This window comes from Scleropages formosus, chromosome 5, assembly GCF_900964775.1.
Source record: "Scleropages formosus chromosome 5, fSclFor1.1, whole genome shotgun sequence".
In the NCBI taxonomy this organism is placed as follows: Eukaryota; Metazoa; Chordata; class Actinopteri; order Osteoglossiformes; family Osteoglossidae; genus Scleropages; species Scleropages formosus.
The window spans coordinates 22,762,822-22,788,567 of NC_041810.1; the positions used below are offsets into that span (position 1 = coordinate 22,762,822).

Sequence of the window (25,746 nt, forward strand, 5' to 3'; positions counted from 1 at the left end):
CTCCCAGTTGTGTCACTCTGCAGTGTTGCTCTCTTCCAGATAAGGTCTCCCTCTGGCCAGACCACCCGCGGCTGGACGCAAACCGCTCTTACGCTGTTTGGATGACACAGCCAGATCTGACAGCTCCGTGTGCTGCGACCACCTCTCCGTCTGCTTCAGCTCTGTTTATTTTTCCCGAGCGCGCTCTTTCTAACTGCAGTGAGTCACGCACTAGGCCGGAGCCATCGCTGGGAGTGCGGTGCGTCGCACGAGCGCATGGTGCTTCTGTCCTGCATATCCACGAGTAAACTAGAGGATATCAACATGCACAAGTTTACTGCACACTTATTGCGGGCAGGTCTGATGGCAGTCATGTGTCATATGAGTAACTACCGTGAGTCACATTGCTGTCCAGGACGTTTTCCTTCATTCTCGCTCAAGAGAAGCCACGGAAACATTTCTGATTACCGGAGTGATTACGTGGTAATGAAGGTTCCAGAAGTGCCTGGAGGAGGAGGTCCCTGTTCTCTGAGTCCAGAAGGAGCACATTGAAAGGGGTAACATGGCAGGATGGCGACCAGCAGGGTGCGATGCGTTTCACATGTGAGGGTGGCGCTCTGATAAATCAGCTGCACTGAGCTGCGGGACACAAGAAATCTGCCAGCGGGGAGCCACGCTCCAGACATCCCCTGTCCACGTCCCCGAGGGGCTTATCCCCACACGGAGGATTGGTGCGCAGCATGTGGCAGAGTGCTCGAGTTATCTAAGTATCTCTGGGGACAAATTGAGATCAAGGCACTGTGGCTGTGGCCAAGTGGCACCACCGCCTCACCATGGTCTCACCGTGATCCAGGGGTCTGGCAACAAGTGGCAACGACCGAGACCCCTCATGAAGCCACGGGATGGCTAAGGGACGTGGCCGACACTGGGACTAGGCCGCGCTGCAAGGGGCATCGAGCGGATTCGCGTCTTGACATCCGCCTGAAAGCCTCGACTGTGGCTGACCTTCCTGGAGAGCAGGGACTCAGAGGACCGGGGTAAACACACCAAATACCTGTTCGACTCTTCTGCTCTTTATTAGTGTGACGCGGGCAGGGACGAGAGTGTTACACAGCTGTTCTCTAAAACTGGGAACAGTACAAAAATAGCAGAAAACAGCAGCTCTGTGTAAGACAAGCAGTTGATGAAAGCAGACTAAACTAAAAAAAAAAAAAATATTACAGAAAATGTTATGAAGCATTACAGATTAGTCCTATATCTAGTGGTAAAGGTGACCAGATTTACCAGTAGCTCCACCTACAAAGAGACTTCTGGTCACAACTGTGCTCATAAGCAGAGGGCCACGGCCCAAGAAAAGACATTTAGCTTTAATACTTTCCGCCCTTATTTAAAAAACTAAATTATTGACCAGGAAAGGTTTTGGAGATGCCAGCAATCTAACCCTAGCTGCACTTTTTCCTCGAACTGCCTGTTAAAGAAACCCAGGAGATGTTGAATGGTGTCCAACATTGTGTCCAGTCCACTTTCTCATAGAAACTGGCATCAGAACTCCAAGGGTGGCACTCGGTAGTAGTTTGGGCCGGTGCCCTGTTCTGCTGTCCGATTCAGAATCGGATCATCAGCACAAACCCCACCTTCTGTACTGGGACACTGGGACACTGTGACACAAATGTATCACTATGGCAACATAGTAACTCAGCAACCGTCACAGCCACACTCATCACAGTTGGACTTTCTCCTGAACTGTCTGAGAGACAGTGGTGAGAGTGGCAGTCTCCGGATCTAAAAGTTACCAGCAGTGCCCTTGAATAAGGTACGCACCCAAAAAATTAAAAACTGCCTGGCTGTACAAAGGTGTATAAACCATTGGGAGGATCCTAATTGGTTACATCTTCAGGGAAGTCACTGGCCACGGACTTCGTCCCTTTAACTGTGGAAGGTTTTGAGGTGGTGGGACAGCGGGAGGGGTGTCTCCCTGCACCCTGCACCCCGCCCCCCGCAGCTGGCTTCAGGGTCCACCCCTTCCAGGTGTCCTCCTACCTCCATGACCACAGCAAACATCTCCCATTATGAGTGACTTTGGAGGAAAGCATCAGTTAAATGTACAAATCAAGAGGACGGAGTTTCACGTTGCAACGCTGTCGCCACCGTGGGGAGACTACCTGAGGGAATTCAGAGAACGATGGACCGAGCGACAAGCTGGAGAAGGTGAGGATGGTGATGTTAGTTTGATGTTGGGGTGTGATGATGAAATCAATCCCACCTTCTGAGTGAGAGGATCGAGACCTATTAATTACCCCAGCAAAGCACTATTCACCCCGAGACAGGTGACCCAAGGATTTAAAGCTTGTCCGAGAAGGTAAAGCACGGTACGACCCATCGTAATTCCGTTCCAATTCAGTTTACGGTAACTTGAAAAAAAGGTTGTTAACCCTCCGAAAACCCAACCCTGGACCTTCATGTAAGCACGTGACAATACCTGATAAAACAAACGGTTTGTGTTTGGCATAACATATATTTGGGGAATATTATAAAAAAAAAAGTTTCAGCTCGTATTTTGCAATCCGCTCGCGTCCATTCTGCAGCCGGCAGTATTATTAAAAACGAGAATATTTGTTATCAGCTGTGCAGAGCGGTCAAACACTCAAGGACATCAGCGGTCCTTACCAGTCTTCCACTGTTCATGTGACTTTACGAAGCTGGCGTAGCAGCAGCGCCAAGTTATCTGTGCAAAATCACACTCATCATGCCAACAGGGGACCTCCAGGTCAATTCAGGTCATTCTGCTCTTTAAAAGTCCTTCTGGAGCAGCACCGATTATCATGCCTTGAACGGGCATCACAGCTCAGCAAATAGGCAGGAATCGGAACAGCGTAGCATCACAGTGTGCGCGTGCACACACACACACACACACACACACACACACACACACACACACACACACACACACACACAAAACTTTGTGTTTACACACTCCAGGGTGAATACCCCAAGTACAAATGTCACTACTGCTCATACCATTGATTTGCCGTAAACCAGACAATGAGTGATCAATAACGTTCCTATTAACACAACAAAAAGGTACAAATTAAGGAATGTCAGGAAGCTGTCCACTCAGAAAAAAAGGCCTGTTAATTTCAGACACAGAGTCCACGCATAAGCGAGTCAAGGATCAAGGTTTAAGAGCCACGGGGCGGCACTCTGCCCTTTGACCCCAACCTCACTGACCTTACTGTCCTCGGACTCCTGTTCCTGTCCCGTTCCCTGGGGGGGCCTCCGCTCTGGCTGCTCGCAGATGGATTTCATTGACACCTGACAGGAGAACACAGAAGAGTCTGTCCCCCGATGGTCAGAAGCACGGGACGTGGGGCTCCTGCCCAGGTTGGGGATGAGGAACGCCGTGGGGACGGGCTTTGACCCCACGGTGGGTTGTCTGAGTTTGGAAGCCACCCCGACCACTGGCATGGTCACAGCAAGAGAATCCCACAGGAGGGGGGGGCCAAAAAAAAAAAAAAAAAAAAAAAAAAAAAAAAAAGTTAAAAAGAGACCATCCAGCTCTCAAATGTGAGTCAGGAGGGGGAGCAAGTGCCGCGTCTCCTGACGTCCGACAAGAAGACCAGGGTAAAAGAAGTGCGGCTCAAGGAGAAGCCCTAAAAGGCAGAGCGGTCACAGTCATTCTGAGGCGGTCGGCAAGAGGAGCGCTTCGCCGGCTCCCTCCCCTCCCCTCCCCTCCTCTCCCCTCCCCTCCCTCATCCCCCCACCTCCTGCTCCACGCGAGCTCTGCCTCTGCTGCTAAACTAAACACGGCTCGGGGGCGTTCAGCTCCTTCCGCGCAAGAGCTCTTCTCGCCCAGAGAGACTTGGGGGCGGGGGGGGGGGGGGGGGGGGTTTATAACATATTTTTTTTTAAAAAAAAAAAAATCCAGACTATAAGTGCCAGAGCTGCACTCCTGCTCCACTACGGTGATCTCTGGAAACAGACACCTCTTCCTGGCTGCAGGCTACGCCAGCCTGCTCACGCATTCAGAAAATAAATTATGTTAATAATAACTTTTTTTGGTTTGGGGGGGGAAAAAAAAAAAAAAAAAAAAAAGGACGAGGGCTGGGTTTACGCGTTCGCCAAAACAAACAGCCATTGGAAAAACGTTTAGCCCGGAAACAATCCCTTCGCTGAAGCCGTCTGTCTGGTTCCTGGCTATTTTTCACCACTGAAGGCACTGGGTTGGGGGAATCTCTCTCTTTTTTTTTTGGTTTAATGATTTTGTGACCCGCGACAATGAAAAGTCAGAGAGTGGGAGCAAAGGGATATTCTGGGTCGAAACGCAGCTCCCAGCCTCAGTGTTACGCCGGGACAGGTCTCGACGACCCCCCCTCAGCCCATCAAATAACCAGTTTCACTCCAGAACACTCGCCTCCCTCCTTTCCGCCGGCCTCACGGAGCCCCGATCGAGGCCAAGACGTACTTACTGGAGACAGCAACGTTTTTCCTTCGGCGCGATACGGCAAGGAAAAGCAGGTCACGGAAGCCACGTACCGGAACGCGTCTCTCGCAATCGGGACCCCTCGGAGCCTCGCTCGGCTGCACAGCGGGCGAATCTCTACACGGGGCGAGACGCCGTCCAAGTCGGACACCTGACGCCGCGCTTTGGCGCTCGTGCCCCGATGCACCGATTGAGAAGTTTTATACGGAGAGATCCCGTGCGTTTGGTCCGGGGCTTCATACTTGCGAGGAGAGGCTCTCGAAACACCACCGAGACGGGACATCCCGGCATCCTGACATCCACGGCGGAGCCGTGTTGCTCTTCACAGCCTCTTTAGAAAACCAAACAAGGGCAGTAGGTCAAGTGGGTCAACACAGCTGACCCCAGCGCACATCCTGCACATTTTTTATTTGTCTGTCACCTTCTCGGGGGGGGGCTTTAGAAGCTCCTCACAGCATCCAACCTCTCCAGTGCAGACACGCACGCACACACGCACTAAGAGAGGCAATGCTGCAAAGAAAGTGTGAGGGCAAAAAGCAGGGCAGCGATAAACCTCACGAGCCAGGAAGCCACGTGTCGCACCCACGGTGCTACGCTCCACCACCGAAGGCCACAACCGTATCATTATCTCCAGCTAAAGAGATGGCCACATCGTGGTGGAGATGCCTCCTGCTTCCAAACACACACACACACACACACACACACACACACACACACACACACACACAGAGTCAAGAACGAGCACAGCGCTAACGCACATGCTGACGTCCCGAATGGCAACGCTTTCCGAAAAAACAAGGAAAAGGGTCCAGAACATATCCCCATTGGAAAGAAAGTTCCCCGCAGGGGTATGGACACGCAGGGACCCCCCCAGAGGGAAAACGCTCTCCAAACAAGCCACCCACACCCACCGAACGGGCCCCGTACCCAGGGAGAGGTTTATCGCTCACTTGCACGGCTGTTGGAGCAGAAAGAAAAACAAGCTCTGTATCCATAACACGCAGAGTTCCCATACGAGCACGGTAATTGAGGATGGGTACGGTAAAGCAGCGGAGCGTCTTTCCCGTGGGGACCTGAACGCCGCACCTCGGTTATTTGGCCCCTCGCTGGCCAAACTTCCCAGGACCGGTCACTTACATTCCTGCTCGCAGAGTAGAACCCTGTTAACATCACGTTTATTCTTTTTGTCTCCAAAGCGACTTACAGCTACTTACCTATTTATACAGCTGGGTAATTTTTACTAGAGCAGGACTTGAGATCTGAACCTTGAGTTCAAGTCCAAGGGCTGCTCTGCCCATCGCTCCAGTCGTGCCCCAATCGCATCGGTAGATGTCGTTATATGAAATCTAAAATGAGCTCCGCAACACTCCCGTGTGTAGTGCAGTCTAGCGTGTGGGTTCACATGTTTAGGGGTGTAAAAGCACTGTAAACGCAACAAGCACCACAATAAAAGACACGCGCATCCTGCTTCCTGCAAGGACCTCCCCCCCAGCATTTCTCAGTGAGCACAGCGCTGGTCTTCCTGCTCCTACAGACCACACACAACTGACAGCGCCCCCCCCCCCCCGTAGCCTGTCAGCTACTTCAGTAAAACCAGAGACTCCATGTTTGAAGTGAAGCCCAAGCTCATTTTTTCGCGGTAACTTTCGGTGATGCTCATCACCTCATGAAAGAGGGTCTCTTCACCCTGTGCCAGTGGGAAGGATACGTTCCATCGGTCCCTCTGCACAAACTGGACTTTGTTACAGCCCCCCCGGTTTCTTCTCAAAGGTCCCACTGTTTGTCAGCACTTCCTGGTCTTCAACAGCTGGCCCTGATAAAGGTCCACAAGGGCTGGCAGTGGGATCCCCATCCACAACGGCAAGCAGATGCAGAGCACGCAGATGTGTCTATCGCTGGTTAAAAATAACATAAAAGGAGACACACCATTAACGTGAGCAAGGGGAGGAAGGAGCTATCATAACAGAGCGAGCGGACGGGCCTTGACTCGGGATTTAGCGTAAGCCCAACACAAAAACAAACAGCTGCAGCAAAACTCTAAGGACTTCAAGGAGAGCAGCTGCACAACGTGGGAGACGGGAACCCGCCATGCGAAGCCTCACCAGACTGCAGTCGCACTCATACGGGGCACGAGATGTGGGAAAGAGTCGCGGCAGCTCCTGGGAACTCAACGGCCGTCTTTCGCGATGCGCATATCCTAAATGCGCACCCAGAGACCCTCAAGGAAACAGCTCACGAGACAGGTCAAGGACAAAAGACGGAAAACGATTCGCGCTACAGTTGCTCGCTGACTCGAACCGTCCAGTTTCCTTCAACACTGAAGCCGAAGGCAGAACATTTGGCCCCCGTGACATGAGGGAATCGCGCTACGGCCGAAATGCCATCCATCCGACCGCTCGTCCATTATCAAGAACTTCTCCAGCGCTCGGTCACAGTGGTCCAGAGCCCACCTTGGAAGCGTGCAGTGTGAGGATTAGGGTACAACCTGAATTAGGAGACCAGTCCATCGCAGGGCAGCTGAGCACACACTCATATATATATATATATATATATATATATATATATATATATATATATATATATATATATATACACACACACACACACACACACACACACACACACACACCAGTTCACCCAAAACTCATGGTTTGGGCAGTGGAAGGAGACATTAGCACTTCCCAGCATGCCCCTGTCCACCCCTCAAGCAATCAGCGTGCAAAACCGCCACCGTTCGCAGTAACGCTGGTTTTCCAAGGACAGCCTGCAGAAATGCAACGCGGCGTACGCTGGCCGAGGTTCTCCGCTAGGACCGCGCGCTGCCCACATTCCAAGGTGGCTTACACTGGCACCCGTTCTACCCCGCGCACAACACTAAACAGAATCACTGCCCCGGCCTTACAGGGTAAAAGCATCCAGCGGTGCCAGCGGCTGTGGCCCCGGTCGGAGGTGGAAAACCTCGCCCAATATAGTCACGGCACAGTAAAGTGTGAATAGAGGCAGCGGCAGCAGGGCCGCACTGACTCTCTGGTACGGAGGAGTCGCGTGTGAGCTAGAGTTCCAACTTCAAGACTAACGTTCTGATAGATGAAAAGTGCATTCAGAAAAACGAAAGCGACTATAAAATCGCCTTTTTTTTGCTTCAGTCTAGAGGCCCCCCCATAGATGCTATCACTATCGGAGCTGTCACATCGTAATCAAAGATCCTGATTTTGGATCCCCGCTCCTGCTCTTACATCCTAACATCTTGCTTACCCAGAACTGACACAGTAAAATATATCCAGCTGTGCATGTGGGTAACTCATTGTAAAGTCACATGGAGGGGGGGGGGGGGGGGGAAAAAAAAAAAAGAAACAAACCCATGACCACCGCACCACCTGCTGCTTCTTCCTACAGCACTCTTAGTCATCATGACAGCCACTCTCCACAATGTGTGCGGGGAAACGGCGAGTGAATCACACAGAAAAGGGAAAGGAAGAACCGTACACTGTTCCGGTAAATATCCTACTTACCGTGCGAGCGGTAAAAAAACTGCACGTTCACTTAAGTCACTGCGGACAGGGCCGTGTGCCGAGCAAACGGATGATAACGAGGGGCAGGATGCTTTTAAACGTTTTACAGCCGCCCCTGTGTGCGCGCTGCCTGCCCGCTACGTCTCGCGCAGATGTTTCCCCCACAACAAGGCCGGTGATTACAGACACGTTTCCCCCAGCGGCTCTACAACGGCTCCACATGTGGTCCTGCTGCTGCAGCTAAAAGACTCCGCCTGCCAGCGCTCCCTCGTCTCATTACGTTAACCAGTTTGTGGCCAGGTGCCCTTAACCACTGCGTCTGCTCTGCCTTACGCACATTCGGATTGTGTTGCATTTTGCAGGATTGCTCGGGGGGGGGGCTATTGGAACAGGTGGCTCCTCGAACTCTGCACCTTCTTTCACTACACGTCTCCGACGTCGCGTTGTCGTCCACCCGGCCCTAGTGATGCTCCCTGCCGCCACCCTCCGCTGTCTCTCTGTCCTCTCTGGCTTTGGCACCTTTACAGCTGTGCTCAAAGCCCACATTAGAGATCCTGTCTGGACACTGGGACACTCTTCATGGTGTCACAGGCCTGTTATCTCCGTTTCCTGTTTACTTGGAAGTAGCCAAGGCTGTCCGAAACCACGCGGCACCGCAGGACAGGACGGTATCTCGGCCAGCTCCATCGAAAGGGATGCGGGAGCGATAGCGAGACCTTATGCAGCACAACACTCCAAATGCTCCCGGGACCGACTCGTTCATAAAATGCACCGAGCGCTCTAACTCTTACTCGAAGCCCAAGGGTTCTGAGAACCACGAATATCTTCACCCAAAAGCTGTGAAATAACCGAGATCTCACTGGCTCTTCTCGCGACGAAAACATATCGAGACGCTACGTCTCCCTCTAGGCAGCACCGAGGAACGTTATTTACCCCGACCCGTAATCAAGCACATGACCCTCCACCAGAGTCTCTCACGCAGGACACCAATCAGTGGTCATGAGCCTCCTGAGACTCTCCCCCTGTTCGTGCCCTACTGGATTGTCCACCAGAAGTGAAGCGTTTCGCTCATTGCTACACACCTCAGAGAGACCCTCCGCACAAATCAGCTAAGGGGTTCATGCATGTTTTGGCAACATCCTGAGGTCTTCTGGTCAAACATGAGTGGACTCTTACAGTAATAAAAGCTGTGGTTGAATCATGATTTCAGACACTCCTGTCTCGTAAGGTTCTTGCAGAGAAGCCCTGAAGAAAGAACAAACTGGGTCTATACGGAGGGCTACTTGAGGTTCTTTTTTTAAAGTTAAAAAAAAAAAAAAGTCCCAAAATGACCCTTCAGAATCCCAAAAAGTGAAATCCCTTTTCTTGGGGTGGAAATAATTCATTCTTATTTTTGCACCAAACAGCAGATTAAGGTGCACTTCTTGGAAAGGAGAACTGCAAGGATGCAAGAACGCAGGCGAGACGTGAGGAGGGACACAATCAGTCAGAGCATCTCCCGCAAAGCGGGTACCTCGCCGTCCGTCACTCTCCAGGACGCTGCCGTAAACATTCGTATCGATCTCCTCGAAAGATTCCGCCCCTGATTTAAGGGCGTTGACAGCACGTTTAGGAGAGATTTAAGCCTCGGCTGAACCATACATCTCCCCAGGCCAGCAGCTCCTCGCACCACTTCATACCTGGAGGACCCTGGCATTCTACTTACCGCCAAGGAGAGGAAACCATCGAGTCCTCCACCGCCTCGCCAGCTCACTGTCAGAACCCACCATCTCAGCGACACAGTTACACCCCAGGACAAATTACACAATCTGTGCAAAAGTCGATTTCTGGAAATTTCATAATCACCATGTAAAACATAATGGGATTAAGGCGCTGAATGGATTTAAATCAATGGAATATGATAGGATTACCCTAATGGATGGGTTTAAATCCAATTCCGCATGTAAAACAGTTGACTTTATCGGTGCCGCGGAGGTAAGTCCTGCAGTCCTGTTAAGGAAACAAAGACGCATTTGCATGACAGCGAACACCATCGCCATCAAAGCGTCTAGGAACACCCCCCCAGCCAAACATAACCGTTGTAGTATTGAGGCCCATTCAAAAATATATTTAATAAGAAAAGACTGAATCTGTACATGCAATGGCTCTACAAAGTGCAGAACCCCACTGTCCCGCATCTTCCCCAGAGAGGGAGGGGGTGGTCTTGCTTAGGCACCGGACATGTGACTAGCACCCCGAAACCTCCGCTCTTGCTCTGGCTCCAGTGCCAGCGAGGTGGCGCAGTGACGTCCCACGGTCAGCATCTCCTCGCCGATGTCTCGGACAAAAGCGAAGCCAAGGAGAAAAGGAGCTGCAGTTCCTCTGGGTGACCAATTAAGGGCCTGTCAAAGAGCCGGGCAGATGGGTCAGAAGCTAATCCGGCGTACCTAATGAGCAGCTCGGCCACTTTGTCCCTCAGGCGGGAACGGTTATGTGGAAGAAGACCATAAAAGGCTTGTGGGGAAGCCCTCAGTAGTACCTGCGGTCCAGCCCACCGCAGAGGGAGAGCGCTTCCAAACAAGGGAGACCGGGAGCTCTGGGCTCGGACTCTGCACTCTTCTCACGTCCTCGGGATATTCAGCCTGCCCTCAGAATGCGTTCGGCCACGATACAGCGGCGCTCTCAGCGTCCCGCAACCTCCTTCCGCTGCGCGTTGTGCCAGAACTTGGGATTCTCGATCCAAAGTGTGACAGAGCCATGGATGACGCTCAAGAGCCCTTTGCTGTTGATACCGTGGTTCAAAGGCACTTCCTTAACTGCACACACAGCCACTGTCCACTGTTAACCTCACAGCCCTGTAACTGTGGCAGTAACAAACAATGCACAAACGTGCAGATAAGGGGGGGGGGGGACAAATGCCATGTGGATGATACTTGAGTGAAGGCCCATAAAGGTCTGCAAATTTAAAGAAGAGTGACTGAAGTAATTCATCCATTTGTTATCAATATCTGCATGGCAGTCAAGGGGTGCGGTGGCGCAGTGGGTTGGGCCACAGTCCTGCTCTCCGGTGGGTCTGGGGTTCGAGTCCCGCTTGGGGTGCCTTGCGACGGACTGGCGTCCCGTCCTGGGTGTGTCCCCTCCCCCTCCGGCCTTACGCCCTGTGTTACCGGGTAGGCTCCTGTTCCCCGCGACCCCGTATGGGACAAGCGGTTCTGAAAATGCGTGCGTGCGTGCGTGCGTGCGTGCGTGCGTGCGTGCGTGTGCGTATCTGCATGGCTGGTGCTGGGTCTTGGTGGTCTGCGGCCTACCCCAGAAATACAGGCACGGTACGTGCTGGATGGGATACCAGTCCATTACAGGCAACCCCCCCCTCATAAATTTCCCGGAAACAAACATCTCTGGACTGCAGGAGGAAACCGGAGCACCTGGAGGAAATGCACACAAACATACAGAGATAACATACAAACACCACACAGATGGAGCTGGATTCAAAGCCCCATTTGAACCCAGGAGCTGAGAGACACCAGCTCTACTCCGCGTGTCCCATGTGCCAACTTTCCTGAGACACAGAACCGAAACCTGGGCACCCAGAGGACCGTCTCGCTCACCGTTACCTTTCCGTGACCTCGGTCACACTCAGCCGTTCTCTCATGGGACTAAACTGCATCCTTTCGTTCCGCTGGTGTCCACAGCACTTCACAGCTTCTCAGCCCCACCATCAGGCTACTTTACTTATCCGGAAGGAATGCGCTTCGATTCCCATAGCGAGCTACACCGATACACCGGCTCCAGTGATTCTCAGCACAAAGATGGAGCAAATACCGCGGTTCGCCGAAGGTAACGTCAACGCACCTTAACTTGGGTTAACGGCCCCGGGTGTCACGCGGCGACGCCACGGAGCTCCAACGCGTTGCGAAAGGTTCCCGACGACCGCAAACAAAGCAGCTTCTCGTTCTGTTCGTTTCTCATTCGTATTCTGTTGTGCTCCTTCTAATGATGTTGTTTCTGTGGGCGAGAAACCCAGGGGCCGTCTGTGCTCTGGCAAGATAACTTTGTGCGTTTCTCACCCAAGCAAAACACACACGGTCTTGTCACAATACGCGGACACGAGGAGCCACGGGCCGTATTTCACGCCAGACAGCAAAACGGTTCAAACGTTGCCGAAGTATGATGCCAGCCGTCCCGGAGCCAGCCACGTCACGGCGCGAGGACATTTTTCCTCATTCTAATCCAAATTACACGCAAACGTGGTCCCGAATGTCCCGTAGAGCTCTGCGGCCTAAGGTGAGGAAGGAGGAAAAGATGCCCGAAGAAAGGAGAGACGTCGCCACATGGCGACATACGCACTTCTAGAAGTGCTGCAGGACGGCCAGAGATGCAGACGGACACGGGAGAGCAGTGGGAATTCTGGGACGTAGTTCGGACCACAGCGTATGAGCGATCCAGGGATTTTCTAATTTAAGGGGAACGCGATGTCACCCTCGCCCTCCAAAGATGTGCTGCTGCCGCTCAGCTGTGAAATTACCACTAAGATTAAATCGTTCACAGCTCTGAATTTTAATTGAGACAAATCCCAAATTATGTTCCTCACTGACTGTTAAATTAGTAAGAACAGGGAAAAACATATGAACCTGAATTTATATAATGTGTAAGCAAACAAAAAAATTAGGAAAGAATATTCTACAAAGACTGAATACGTTCAAGGGAAGGAAATCTGAATACATTCAAAGGAAATCAGTTTTCCGGGAAGATCTGATTTCAAGTTTTAAATGTGTCACAGATGGGTTTCTCTTCCACTGAGCACAAACTACACAAAATAAATAAAGCAAATAAAACAAACAAGCAAGCTAAGTAATAAGGAAGCCACAAAAGTAAATGGAGGGTAACCAAATGTTTAAATTACACCCGAGCCAATGACTTTTGCCTGGGACGCACCCATGGCGGCCCCATGCGAACAGCAGTCCGGCCGTTAGTGGGAAAAGGTGTGGGCGGCACGGTGGTGTAGCAAGTACTGATGCTGTCTCACAGCGCCTGGGTGGTGCAAAAGGACATGGGTTCGATCCCCGCTCAGTCCGTGTGGAGTTTGCACGTTCTCCCCACGTGTGCATGGGTTTCCTCCGGGTGCTCTGGTTACCTCCCACACTCCAAAGATATGCTGTTCAGGTTCACCTGTAGTGTGTGAGTGATAGAGAGAGAGTGTTCTGCTGATGTATGGATGAGTGACCCAGTGTAAGTAGTGTATCTAGCAGTGCAAGTCACCACGGTGAATAAGGTGTGTGGACTGGTAACACAACCTAGAGTTCATTGGAAGTTGAATTAGACAAAAGCATCTGCTATATAAATAAACGTAACAGAACCTCATGCACACTGGAGCCAAAGTGCAGAGGAAGAAGGAAGTGCACCCAGAAACCAGCTAAGGGCAGAGGAGGACAGGACACCTACAAGGAGCGCAGGGACGCTCGTTCGTACGAAGCGCACGCAGTCATTACAGCACCAACACGTCAGACGTGCGCCATCAGAGCCTGAATCCCCACAAGCTGCAGCTTTGTAAGACCCTTCCCATACTTCATTTAACTTCGCTTTCATGAGCAGCGGGGAGAGCGCATCAGCTCTTCAGCAACCTTCCACCCCCTAAGAGCGTGGACAGATAACCCAGGAAACGCAGACCGACCCTCCCCCTGATGGTCGGAAACACCGCAAGAGGAATGTCACAATGCACAATTTGGCTAGATGTGTCACCAGAAGAGAGATACTGGACTCCTCGTATGAAGTCAAATGTCTCCATGAAACGCACAAGGGCTGCAATCGAAGCAAGAAAGCAGAATGAACACAGAACTCTGGGTTTTTCCAAAGAGTACAACCACTTTACTGGTCTTTTGTACAACACCAGCATCCCTGAGAGCCACACTGGTTCAAAACTTGTCCACAAGCTCTGCTACCAGGGAGCAGGGTTGAAAGAATGGCTCACAGGGGTAAAAGCACACTACAGGCAATCCCTGGATTACAAATGAGTTCCGTTCCAAAGTCTAAGTCAGATTTGTATGTAAGTTGGAACAGTTAGGTATGGTTGGTATCAGTTAGTCAAATGTTTGGCGTAGTATATTGTGTACTTCTCTATGCATAAAAAAAAACATTAAAGATACACTTCTGGAAATACTAAAAGATTTTTAATATAGTACATTAATACAATGCAGTGATAATAACAACAATAATAATGAATGTTACTACAGTATTTATAACAGAGAGCGAGAAAGAGGAGGAGAGAGAGTGCGTGCAAGTATAAAAAAAAAACAAAGTAACTAATGTTAACTTTTTCAATATTTGTTAGTGTTTCACCTTTTTCCAATCGCTTTATTTCCGCTTTAGTTTCAATTGTGATTCTTTTCTTGGATGCATCATCACGTGCATCACATATACGCTTTGGTGCCATGGTTAAGAGGGTAAAAACAAAATTAAAGCCGACCACAGTAACACACAGGAGACAGTTAACAGTAATGTGGTTTTTGTCATACCGAGCGGGCAGGCGACTGAGGTAGGTGTGTGGACCCAGTTGCGGGATGGTTGTCGGTACACGGGGGAGCGGGCGAGATTCGCGGTCGGGGACAGGTGCGGGTCGGTCGATGCGCGAACGTGGGTCTCGGGGAGAATCCGATGTCGTGGTCGAGGAGGCGACGCGAGTGTCGGGAGCAGGAACGAGGAATTGTGGAGAACGAAGGACTTGACGGGTAGGTTGTCACGGGTTCACTCGAGAGCGCTGGAGAGACGGGTTTCTCAAATGAGATTCCGCAACCGGTGTGTGCAGGTGCGGCTTCTTCATATGCAGCTGCTCTGATTTTGGGCAGGTGTGGATGTTTGTTGTTCAGTCCGACTGAAAAAAAGTAAATCTTTGTCTTACCTCAGGCCCACTGCCCACGAGCCGACGAACCGCTGTAGAAGCGCAATGTTTTGTGTCGCAAAGTAGGGCCCGTGTGTTGTTACAAATCATTGTATGCAACTCAAATTTTTAATATAGTAGCCTTCACGGGGGGGTGGTTCATAACTACGGGCCGCATGTAACTTGGATGTTTTTAACCCGGGGACTGCCTGTAATCTGTAGCGGGGTGTTGAACACCACCAAGTAGCCCAGGAATAGAAAGAACATTCCACATAAATTCCACATAACCGGACGCGTTTCCTGCAGAACCAGATCACTACAAACTATAGAACTAGGCTCGAGTTCCATTTCTGTGCTCCTTACAGGTCCAGCGCTTTGCTTCCGATATATTTTAGACCCGTGTACTCCATAGGACCAGAGATGTGCTCCCTAAACAATGGCGACCCTGAACTGGAGCCTATGAGCGCCTTGGGGGGGTCTGCGAATGGGCTGCAGGGGGTAACGCACACGCAATTTTTGAAAATAAGTTGATAAAAAAAAAAAAAAAAAAAAAAAAAAATCTGATGCAACAAAAAAGATTTAATGCTTTTACTTTATTTATTTCTCTATGTTCCTCCGGAGGGGTCCTCAGCTTCAGTCCCATTCTTAAAGGCGTTAGTAGGCTAGAAAAGGATAAGAGCATCTGCTATAGAACCAGACCTCGGCTCCCATCCTGCAGGATGAAACCTCATGGCAGCACAGGGGAGAAGTGCTCTTTCGTGTAAAAACTACTACACATGGACGTCAAGGTTCCAATGCATCTGTTATCATCATTGCCATTGCATAGTAAAAATGTCAACAGAAAAACTTTCTTCCAAAAATATGGGTGGAGCTTTTTTTTTTTTTTTTTAAAATGATTTTTACTTTTCTTATAACTCTGAGAAGGAAACTGGTTCTGGGTTTTACAAGGTCAACTTCACCCCCCTTCACCCCCTTTTTCTTTTTAAATGCCATTTATTTTTCAAATAATTCTTTGGCACAAACAATGGTGACACGACAAATCAAAACAAATTTGAGAAGACAATCAAAAGGAGGAGGAACAAAAAAAAAAAAAAAAAAAAAAAAAAAAAACATGTTCTAGCTCATATATGGGGGAAAGACAATGGAAACAAACTATGGTTCATGTCTAGCATTCACCAAAGTCCAAATTAAATAAACTGATTTTCATCACAAAACCATTTAACTCCCTTTCTTAAATAAAACAGAAAAAGATCTGGAAGTGTGTTTAACAAGAGCAACTGAGAGCTTTTTATTAAAACTCTGGTACATACATTTAGATTCATTTATTTAGCAGACACTTTTCTCCAAAGTGACTTCCAAAGAACTCTATGCAGTGTTACCGGCCCACACACACACCTTATTCACCAAGGTAATTTACACTGCTAGATACACTACTTACAATGGATCACTCATCCATACATCAGTGGAACACACACACACACACACACTCTCTCTCTGTCACTCACACACTACAGGGAACCTGCACAGCATGTCTTTGGAATGTGGGAGGAAACCAGAGCACCCGGAGGAAACAGACAAGGGGAGAACATGCGAACTCTATACAAACTGAGTGGGGATAGAACCCACATCCTCTCGCACCACCCAGGCGCTGTGAGACGGCAGCGCTACTCGCTGCGCCACCATACCTCCCCAGTACATCTTCAACCCACACATCCAGCTGTCACAGATATCAGCAGGCAGATTTATCCCGAGTCTTTAAATCTTTCCCACGTTTATGAGTGGACACCAAGTGACGCCACAAGAGCCATCAGTCAACAATGACAAGAAACTTATCAGGTAGATAAACGGCCACTGATGGCACAGCCACGAAGACCCAACTACCGTTAGTCTTTCTTACACTTCACTTTGAGGGACAAGGCTTTTAAATCAAAGGGAGTCCCTTTAAGCTACCATTTGTTCAATGTCACAGTCATGTTGAAAGGAAGATGCACAATCCTGTAGACTGAAAGCTCATCTCACTGCAACGAGACGGAGACGCGGTCAACAAATCCTCTCCTTCCTTGCTTCGTTTTAATCCAATGCATCAGTAGCGCATTAAACGCCAGTGCTGCAGTTCAGGGAGGTTCGAACTGATTTCCTGCCACTCCACACTGAGCATACATCCCATTTCCTGTCCGTTTGTCAGGGAGCAACAATCTGCAAAAAGTCATCTGAACCAATGTGTTGCAAAAGGCTTCTGCACGCACGCACGCACGCACGCACACCGATAACCTTACTACCAGTATGTTCTTTTCCCAAAGCCATGCATTTAGAGCATGACAAGGCAAGTCTAACACAGCATGAGAATTTTGAATAGGAGCTGTTCAGAGAATCGAAATGTGTGGTCAGTAAACCGTGCATCATACAGCAGGTAACATCCATTAGCATTCTTCTTTGCCCACGAGAATGTTTGGACACGCAGCAAGATGTTCTTGGTGCGACTGGCTTGGCCCAGTAAGACAGGCACCCGAGCCATCGACTTGCCCTCCCACAGCTCGCTAACGGGGGGATGTTCTCCAAAAGACGGCTTCTAATTGCTTCAGCCCCCCCATCCCGCCGGTGCTGTAGCAACGTGCCAGTTCCGCAGAATAAATATGCATGAGCAGCTGGAGCTCCGTACTAAAGTAGAACCCCTGTGCTTGCCCCTTCATATGCCTGCATGCTGCACCTCAGCGGTACCTGGTGGAGGAGCTGCCCAGCTTCCCTCTAGAGTGCGTATGCTACGCTGCGTTGCACAGAGAGGTGCTGGCGCAGCAGTCGGACACCTGCATTGCCAACGGTTATTGCCGAGACACTCTACTGGAAACCAAACGTAAACTCCCTAAGAAGTGAAAGACCGCACGTGACGTACGAGTGGAGGGTGGGGGTGCGGATTGGGTGCGCTGAACCCCAGCGAATGCTCCACGTGCAGACACATCGCAGCTGCCTCCTCCACGCCATCAGAAGCGGTCGCTGTAAGGGTCCCGTAACGCTCGGCGACAAAGACTACACACAGAGCCTAAAGTCTCACTACAGGATGTCCCGTTACCATTTTCCTTCGTTCATTTAGCTGGAGCTTTTATCCACAACGGCTCATAAACACCCATCCATCCATCCATCCATTCATGCAAGGTTGGTCATTCTTACTGGAGCAATTTGGGGAAAAGACCTTCTCACCAGCAGTACATCTGGAGTGGGATTTGAAGCAGGGCCTTCAGGTGCTAGGTGGCAGCTGTAACCCCAACCCTACCTGCTACCTGTTACCGTGGCGACAACTTTTGCAGGGCACATCACTGAGTACATCACTGAGCACGCCCACACGTGGTTGTGCACTTAAATTCCATGCGTGACCCTGCTGCCTCATCTTGCTACATGTAGCGTGTACTATAAACAGTACAGTCTGGCCAGCACTACATGAGTAAGTGTGCCATTTAGTGGTACAGTGTCCATGACACACTACAGCGCTCACATACTAATGCTGTGTGTGCAGGGCAGCAGTCCTGCTGCAAGAGCAGCTACAAAGATCTGATTCAATTCTCACACACACACACACACACACACACACACACACACACACACACATATATATAGTATGTTGTGTGGGACAATCCTTCATATTGCAATCAAATCTCAAAGACTCAGCACAATCCGCCTTTAATGTTCGCTGGCTTGTCTCCATGGAAAAACACTCGTGTTGTCAAAGGGAAATTATATGTTGAGCAATGTATGTCTGACATAAATTGCAATACAAAATGAAACTGCTTTATTCTGAAGCCTTGCCAAAGGCAACATGTGTGTTGACATTTTCCCATCAGAAAGACAACCAGAAGCTTCCCCTTGGGGAAGTACCCTGTCTCAGCAAGGGTAAAGTTCTTATTTACCACACCTAGGCTGCGATGACCAAAGGGAATGGCAACAAGCATATTCCTCCTGACTTTTTCATTTCCTTCACTGTGTTTCTCACTCTGGCCGTGGTTATTCTGACAATAATCTGCGAGACTAATGAATCTAATATCACTCTGCAGTGAAAAACACTAAACTGATTCATTCCTTGCAAAGATTTTTTATTTTGATTTACTCGCTGAAGAGGTAACCTACCTATCTTCAAGATTTCCTGGCAACGACAGTTTCATTTGAGCACCTATGCCTTGCTCGTCAGTGGTTCCAATAAGTTCCTTTGCTTTTCCCCAAAAACCCTCTGACCACGGACATCGAGGTCAACCCATCTCGCCGACAACCACGCAGATCCATATCCGAGCTGAGGTCACTTTAGGCTGCCTCCCCACCAATACCGCCTTCACATGACAACACTGGTCATGTATGAGATGCCTTACATGTGTGGTTTGGACCAGTCCTTTCATGTGCAGCACGTCAAATGCACCTCATTACAGAACTATAGCAAACATGCAGTTCTGGTTTTTAACGCAAAGCACATCCATGTTGACTCCTTGAGGAAGCAGCCTCCCCCAACAGCAAATCACAACATGGACAACAAATCAGCGCACGGCACAAAAAGATTTCAAAGCCGTTCCCAAAGTCCACATACAGCTTTTTACAATGAAGACATTTTGATGCATGGTTCTCCGTAAGGCGACATGAAATTCAGATGCACCACTCAACATATCCAGACCTGGTTTTGACGAACATGACAACTGTAGTACACAGTAGTACCAAAATCCTGCACACTGAATGGTGTGGTGTGTACAACAACGCTCCGATCTGTTCTGGAGCTGCCCTTTACACCATGGGTGTCATGCAAAGAAGGCTGGACACACATCATTACATTTGCATGTATTCATTTAGCAGACAGACACTTTTCTCCAGAACAACACACATCTCATAGAAAATACAATGTGTTCATTACATTAGCAGGAAGAGAAACTTATATGCAGATGCGGAATTCTAAAGTGCAGCTAATCTCTTTCCACCATATGAAACAATGTTCATCACACGAGTAGCTGCATAAAACTTGCAGAATATCGACGATTCCAAATCATCTTCCTAGTCTTTTTTTTTTTTTTTAAAGGATACATATAAACATTTGCATTACATTACAGGAGTAGCTGTGTAAGAGTTTATCCGGGGATGATCTTAAAGTTATAGTGCATGAACACTTACACCTTACATGAAGTTAAGAGATTATGGGAAAAGTGAGTCTGGAAGAGGTGAGTTTTCAGACCCTTTTTACACGTGGACAGAGATTCAGCAGTTCTGAGTGAGAGTGAGGTCGTTCCACCACAACAGAGTCAGAACCGAGAACCTTTGCGCTTTACCTTTTATGCATGGGACCACCAAGTGGGCAGATGTGGAAGAGCGTAACAGTCTGGTTGGGGTGTAGCAGATGATCAGGTCTTGTAGATATCTGGGAGCAGTTCTACTGATGCATTTGTAGGCCATTACCAGGGTCTTAAATTTTATCCGGGCAGCTATAGGAAGCCAATGTAGAGAGATACGTGGGAACGCTTCAGCAAGTCAAACGCAATTCTTTCTGTAGAAGTTCTTATAGACCTGATCATCTGCTACATCATAAAACTCAATGCTAAGAAACAGAGAATCACCAGTCAAGAACCTTCAATTAGGTGCATCCTGATGTTCCTAAATATAAAAAGATACTTCACATGTGGTGGTAATTAAATTCCACTGCACAACCATAGCAAAACAATGTGTTTTAGGACATCGGTATTCTAGAACTTCCCACGACCTGGGTAAGAAGAGCAGCCTGATCTTATCAGATACAATATAATGAGTCCTTTATACGTTTGATCCTGGCCTGGAAGGGATTTCACAGAGTTCACCTCCACCATCCCCGTCTCTGCTCTTCCAAATTAAGTGCCTGATCCAAAGAGAGTAAAAGAAGGATAACTGATGCTCTCCATTTGATTAAATTCTTTTTAAACGACGTAAGTCTCCCCATTATCAGGCGAAGGTGTTTGTAAGAGACTCCGTAGAACATAGCAACACAATTTTTTTTTTTTTTTTTAGTTCCACCTTAAAACATCACGAGTTCTGCTTGCTGTGCTGAATGGGTCAATAACAGTGTGTGTAAAATTGGCAAAATGACCATGTAAATCTTTTCAGTCAAGGGTAAACAAGACAGTCCTCCTATCTTTCAGAGACATACATTAGGGGAAACAGCAAGTTCTGTGGCGAAACTGATCAGTTTTTACAAATTGCATTTCTGCCACCGTGACAAGGTGCCGCACTCCAACAAGCACTTTGTTCAGCCTCGACAAACCATCGGAGCAAATCCCTGCAGAAAGGAAGCCCATTTGAAAAAACACACCATAAATCAGGCTGGGGAAGCTGCTGCGATTCGTAAGTCAGAGCGTTTCAGAACATCTCCGCTGCCAAGAGCGGGTAACAAACACACCCACAGAGTTTAACCGAGGGATAACGTTACGGAGTCTCATGAATTTTGCAACCGTGCATTTCAGGATTATTTGAAAACTTTACATATTAAAAATTCATTGCTGCAATACTTTAAGTAAAATGTTACGAATACAATTAGGGCCAAACCACCAATGTTTTGAATAAGCAGTCCTGGTACCGCAGTGTTTGCTGGAGCTTTACAATCTTCAGCTTTACAGGAAACTAACAGAAACTACCATAACAAAAAAAAGTCCAAAAAAAAAAAAAAAAAAGAAAAAAAGTGAGCAGACTTGCTTTAAGAGAAAAGTCGCAATGGTTCTACCTGAGCTACCAGCAGTGTCGGCTGCTGAAGACACGCATGTCCATGTTCCAAAGTGACCGCGTACAAGTTAAGACGTCATGCTCAGTCTTTCAAATTTGATTGTGAGTAACAATGTGAAGGAGCATTCTGCACAATTGATTTTGATATAAAGAGCACAGGATATCCGCACCAATATGCTGTTTTTTGGATTCGTAATTTTTAACATACTCCTTTATACGCGGTCCTTTGACCGTCAGACCCCAGGCACACTTCTTGCTCCTTGTCATTTTCGGACAAGAAGCAGCGCTCTCACGGTGCCAAGGAAGTTCCTCCCCTCAAACCGTACATTAGTGCTGACAGCATAATGACAGGGAGCCTCCAGCGGAGCTTCGACGCTCACATTTCTGGACGACCATCTTCTGCACTCATTTTTAGAAAACCATAGAGAAGGACTCATTGCATGACGAATGGCACATTAATTTTACTCAGCCGGGCTTAAAACCAACAACGTGAACACATGAGAATGCCTTGCTCCTCAGAGAGCAATCGGAGAGTTTCATCTCAGTGGGTCCCGAGCCCCCCTCCCTGTGGAGAGCATGTCACAGTCCACGTCCAGATCCCACAAAGTTTCATCCAGGGCCTAAGGCGAAGGGAGCGACAGCGATGTGCAGTACGGCAGCGGCAAACGTATTACAACAGCGGTCACAGTAAAACCACAGGCCAGCGGGTCTATCACATCCTCGCTGCCCTCTTTTCCTCTAGCACCAGTGCCTATGATCACAACAAGCTTCACTACTAAGGACAAGGGAAGGCCTTTCTTGGAGTGTACTTTCTTTTTTCGCAATTTCCTTACTATTAACTCTTCATTACATCGTTATGACCTACCTTAATCATACTTTACTCATTCTTTATTCTATTACTCACTATATGGTATTCATTTGTCCCTTTTGTTTTTACTCCATTATATTGTACTTGCATGCCTTCCTTTTCTTTCCTTTGTCTACTGCAGAAGATTCTAGAAGAAAGTGCCCCTGTTTCCGGTCAATTGCATTCTGCTGGGACTGGCTGTAAACGACACCTGCATTGTCTGTGTTCCTGATAAGTGGGCAAAGACACTATAAAAGGTTGTGAAGAGAGCGCAGCACAGTTGATGGACTTTGATGAGTAGCATCTAGCAAGAACGTACCGATTTGAAAAAAATCTTTTTGAAGCTTATTTCTGCCTTTTTGCTGAAAATTCCAAAAACCTCAAACGTGGAAAAAGATCAATTGCGACAAATGCGGTCGCAAATGGGATTGTTGAAAGCAAAGACAATTTGGAACAAGAGTCCAAAAGGCCAGACCCACTGGCCACAACTGAGACAGAAGTAAGATCTCCTGATTTCTTTGAGACTTGCAGACATTTACTGAAGCTCGACACAGTACAGGAGTTCTTGATAATGAAGGATAAAAATAAACGAAATTAAGAGCAACAGTTTTGCGTGGAACAGATCCAGCAGAAGACAATCCAACACGTGGTTATATGACCTGGCGGCTGCAACAGGTGTGATCTACTCAATAGGCAGACCGTTGTTTTAGTCTTGATACAGTCCTTGCTCCGTTGGCTACAGGCTCTGAAGTTTCTTTATTACATTTAGCTGACGCTTTTTGAAGTGAACGGACATTCTCCGTGACCTAAGCTGTAGCTTGAGTTCAGCTACGCAGCAACGGTCTACAATTGACCTATGCATGCTGTTTGCATTATCGTCTTTTTCGCTTGGCAAACGGTTTATAGTCTATTTCTGATTTGCACGTTTCTTTGTGAACTCGTAGTGAAACCTGGTTGTGTTCAAGCACAGTGAATTCAAGTGTTTTTGTCATTTTGATTTTCAGTTTTTCTTTTTTTTTTGCTTGTCTCTCAGATCAATTTGGAACTGGAGCTCCAAAAAAGGAGAAGTTACTTGGAATCGAGGGCATCTAGAAAAGAATGATCTGATAGAGCACTTGATCTAGTCAAAAGAAAAAGATTATGGCTTCCTTCAGAATTCAGCATTCTTGTGGAAGCCTTAATTTGTCCAATAGTCCTGTGTGACACACCTTGTCAACATCTGTAAATGACTTTCTCACTTCTTGTTGTACACTTCTTTTGAACACTACCATAACAAAATATGGTTAATTAGTGTTAAGGAGCACGTGCACACACAGTGTCAGAAACTTCTTGTCCCAAGCGGGGTCACAGCAAGCCCGAACCTAACCCGGCAACACAGGGTGTAAGGCTGGAGGGGGAGGGGACACACCCGGGAGGGGACGCCAGTCCGTCACAAGGCACCTCAAGCAGGACTTAAACCCACTGTGCCACCGCACCTGCTAGGGAGCATATAAAGCCTATTCTTAACTGTGTAAAATGGCTTACTACATTTATTATACAAGAGATATTCAGGAGGTGTAACATAAGCTATGATGTACAAATCTAGTGTGGTGAAATCAAAATGTATGAAACCTGTGCCCACACTGGCTGTTGTCCCTGTGACTGTACACCTCCTTACAGTAACTAAAATTCAATTAAGACTGCTTTGCACATGCTGTATTTATTTTGCTTGTTTGTTCTTACCATACTATTGCATGACATATTCGCATCATGAACCAGACAAAATGTTACACAATGTGCTGTGATTTGTGGTCAGCATCTTACTTCTGTACTTGCTGTTATTGACAGAGCTGTCACCCCATGTATGGCCCCTCTCCTGGAATGTTTACAATTCCATCAGCGAGTAACACGTGATGTAATTGCATTTGAATTTTGTTTACAAAAAATTAAAGGAGAAAAATAAAAAGTAATCATTTCACACTTTTTCTGTCATCTGCATTTACTGTAATCACAGGTGGCAATCACCATTTACACTTCCTCAGGATTGTTTAAGGCTGTATTTAGAATCAAAAGGGAGGACTTCTGTACTGTTTTGACTTTTCCACAATTTCCTCACAATTTATTCATATGCTTACTACTTTAATTACACCTCAGCTTCTCTTTATGTTTAGTCACTTTTCTCCAAAGTGACGTTCGCTAATCTACCTACAATTATTTACCAACGCGAAAAGCTGGGTAATTCCATTGGTGCAATTTACTTTAAGTACCTTGCCCAAGGATACTGCAGCCAGAGGTGACATTTGAAACTGGGACCTTTAGGTCCAAAGGCAGCACCTCTAACCGCTGTGCTACGAGCTGTCGATTATGTTAATCATTGTATGGTATCGATTTGTTTTATCTTACACTTTTTTTTTTTTTTTTGCTCTGCTGTGGAAATTTCTACAAGTAACCCATTACCAGTACATTCTGTTCTGCTGGGATTGGTTGGAAAAGACCCCTGGAAGGTCTGTATTCCTGTTAAGGAGGTCAAAGGGCTATGAAAGATAGTTAAGAAACTGCAACAGATTGTGGGACTGAGACACATAACATATAGTGAGATTGTACAAATTTGTAATAATCCAGTTTTTTCTTTTAGCCTTATGTGCCTTCTTGAAAATTCCAAAAAACCTCAAACTGATAAAATTCTAACCATTTAGGACATGTCTCACTGTGGCCATTTCACCTCTGACGATCAAGAAAAATGTAGAGAAATATTTCAGCAACAAATCAGACACCAGTTATTATAATGCAAAACATATCTTAATTTTTAATAGCTCTCCTTAACTATCACTTAAGAAGTGAATCTGTGAGCAATAAATCTTGATTTAAAGTATGGACAATATACTAGGTGATGCTATACGGATTCCCTTTTGATGTCATGGGTGGCTAGCTATTTCTCGAAGTCTTTAATGCTGCAAGTTTGAGAATTGTAACAATGGAATTAAATCTGAGAAGAAATTTTCCTATTTCAATAAAATAATTAAAAGCAAAAACGACAAGCCCTAAGGTCAGTCACCAGTGACATACAGACACCCCTCTACTTATGTCAATCTGACATATGCAAATCCGGATTTATGTAAAAAAAAAAAAAGTAGTCCTGGCAGACACGTTTACAGACAGCGCTTTCATTTTACGCAAAATACCTGAAATACACTAAGTTGGCATAGCCAAACGAGGCACAAGGGTGCATCTTCCCAGTTCCTGCGTGTTTTGAGCCATGAATGTATCTGCTCTCGTTAGCGTAGTGTTTTTCCCCCCCACATTTTACTCATTTCATTATTCACAATGCCTGGTGGTAAATGTGCACTTGAAAGAAAACAAGAACAGTCTCGCAAGCATACAGCAATTA

The 25,746-nt window shown here is 47.7% G+C and overlaps 1 protein-coding gene across 4 annotated transcripts in view; it reads right to left on the reverse strand.

Annotated features, from left to right (window-relative positions):
• Positions 1-25,746, reverse strand: part of LOC108942194 (neuron navigator 3-like) — a 207,489-nt gene that overhangs the window by 103,892 nt on the left and 77,851 nt on the right. The window contains exon 2 of one of the 4 annotated variants that reach the window (XM_018765340.2): positions 3,208-3,291. The exons of 2 other annotated variants lie outside the window; for them this stretch is intronic. In XM_018765340.2, the coding sequence (XP_018620856.2) occupies positions 3,208-3,285 (78 nt within the window). In that variant the 5' untranslated portion in view covers positions 3,286-3,291. Of the gene's footprint in view, positions 1-3,207; positions 3,682-25,746 lie in introns of those variants that run through there. One more of the 4 variants, XM_029252126.1, reaches the window with a different exon arrangement.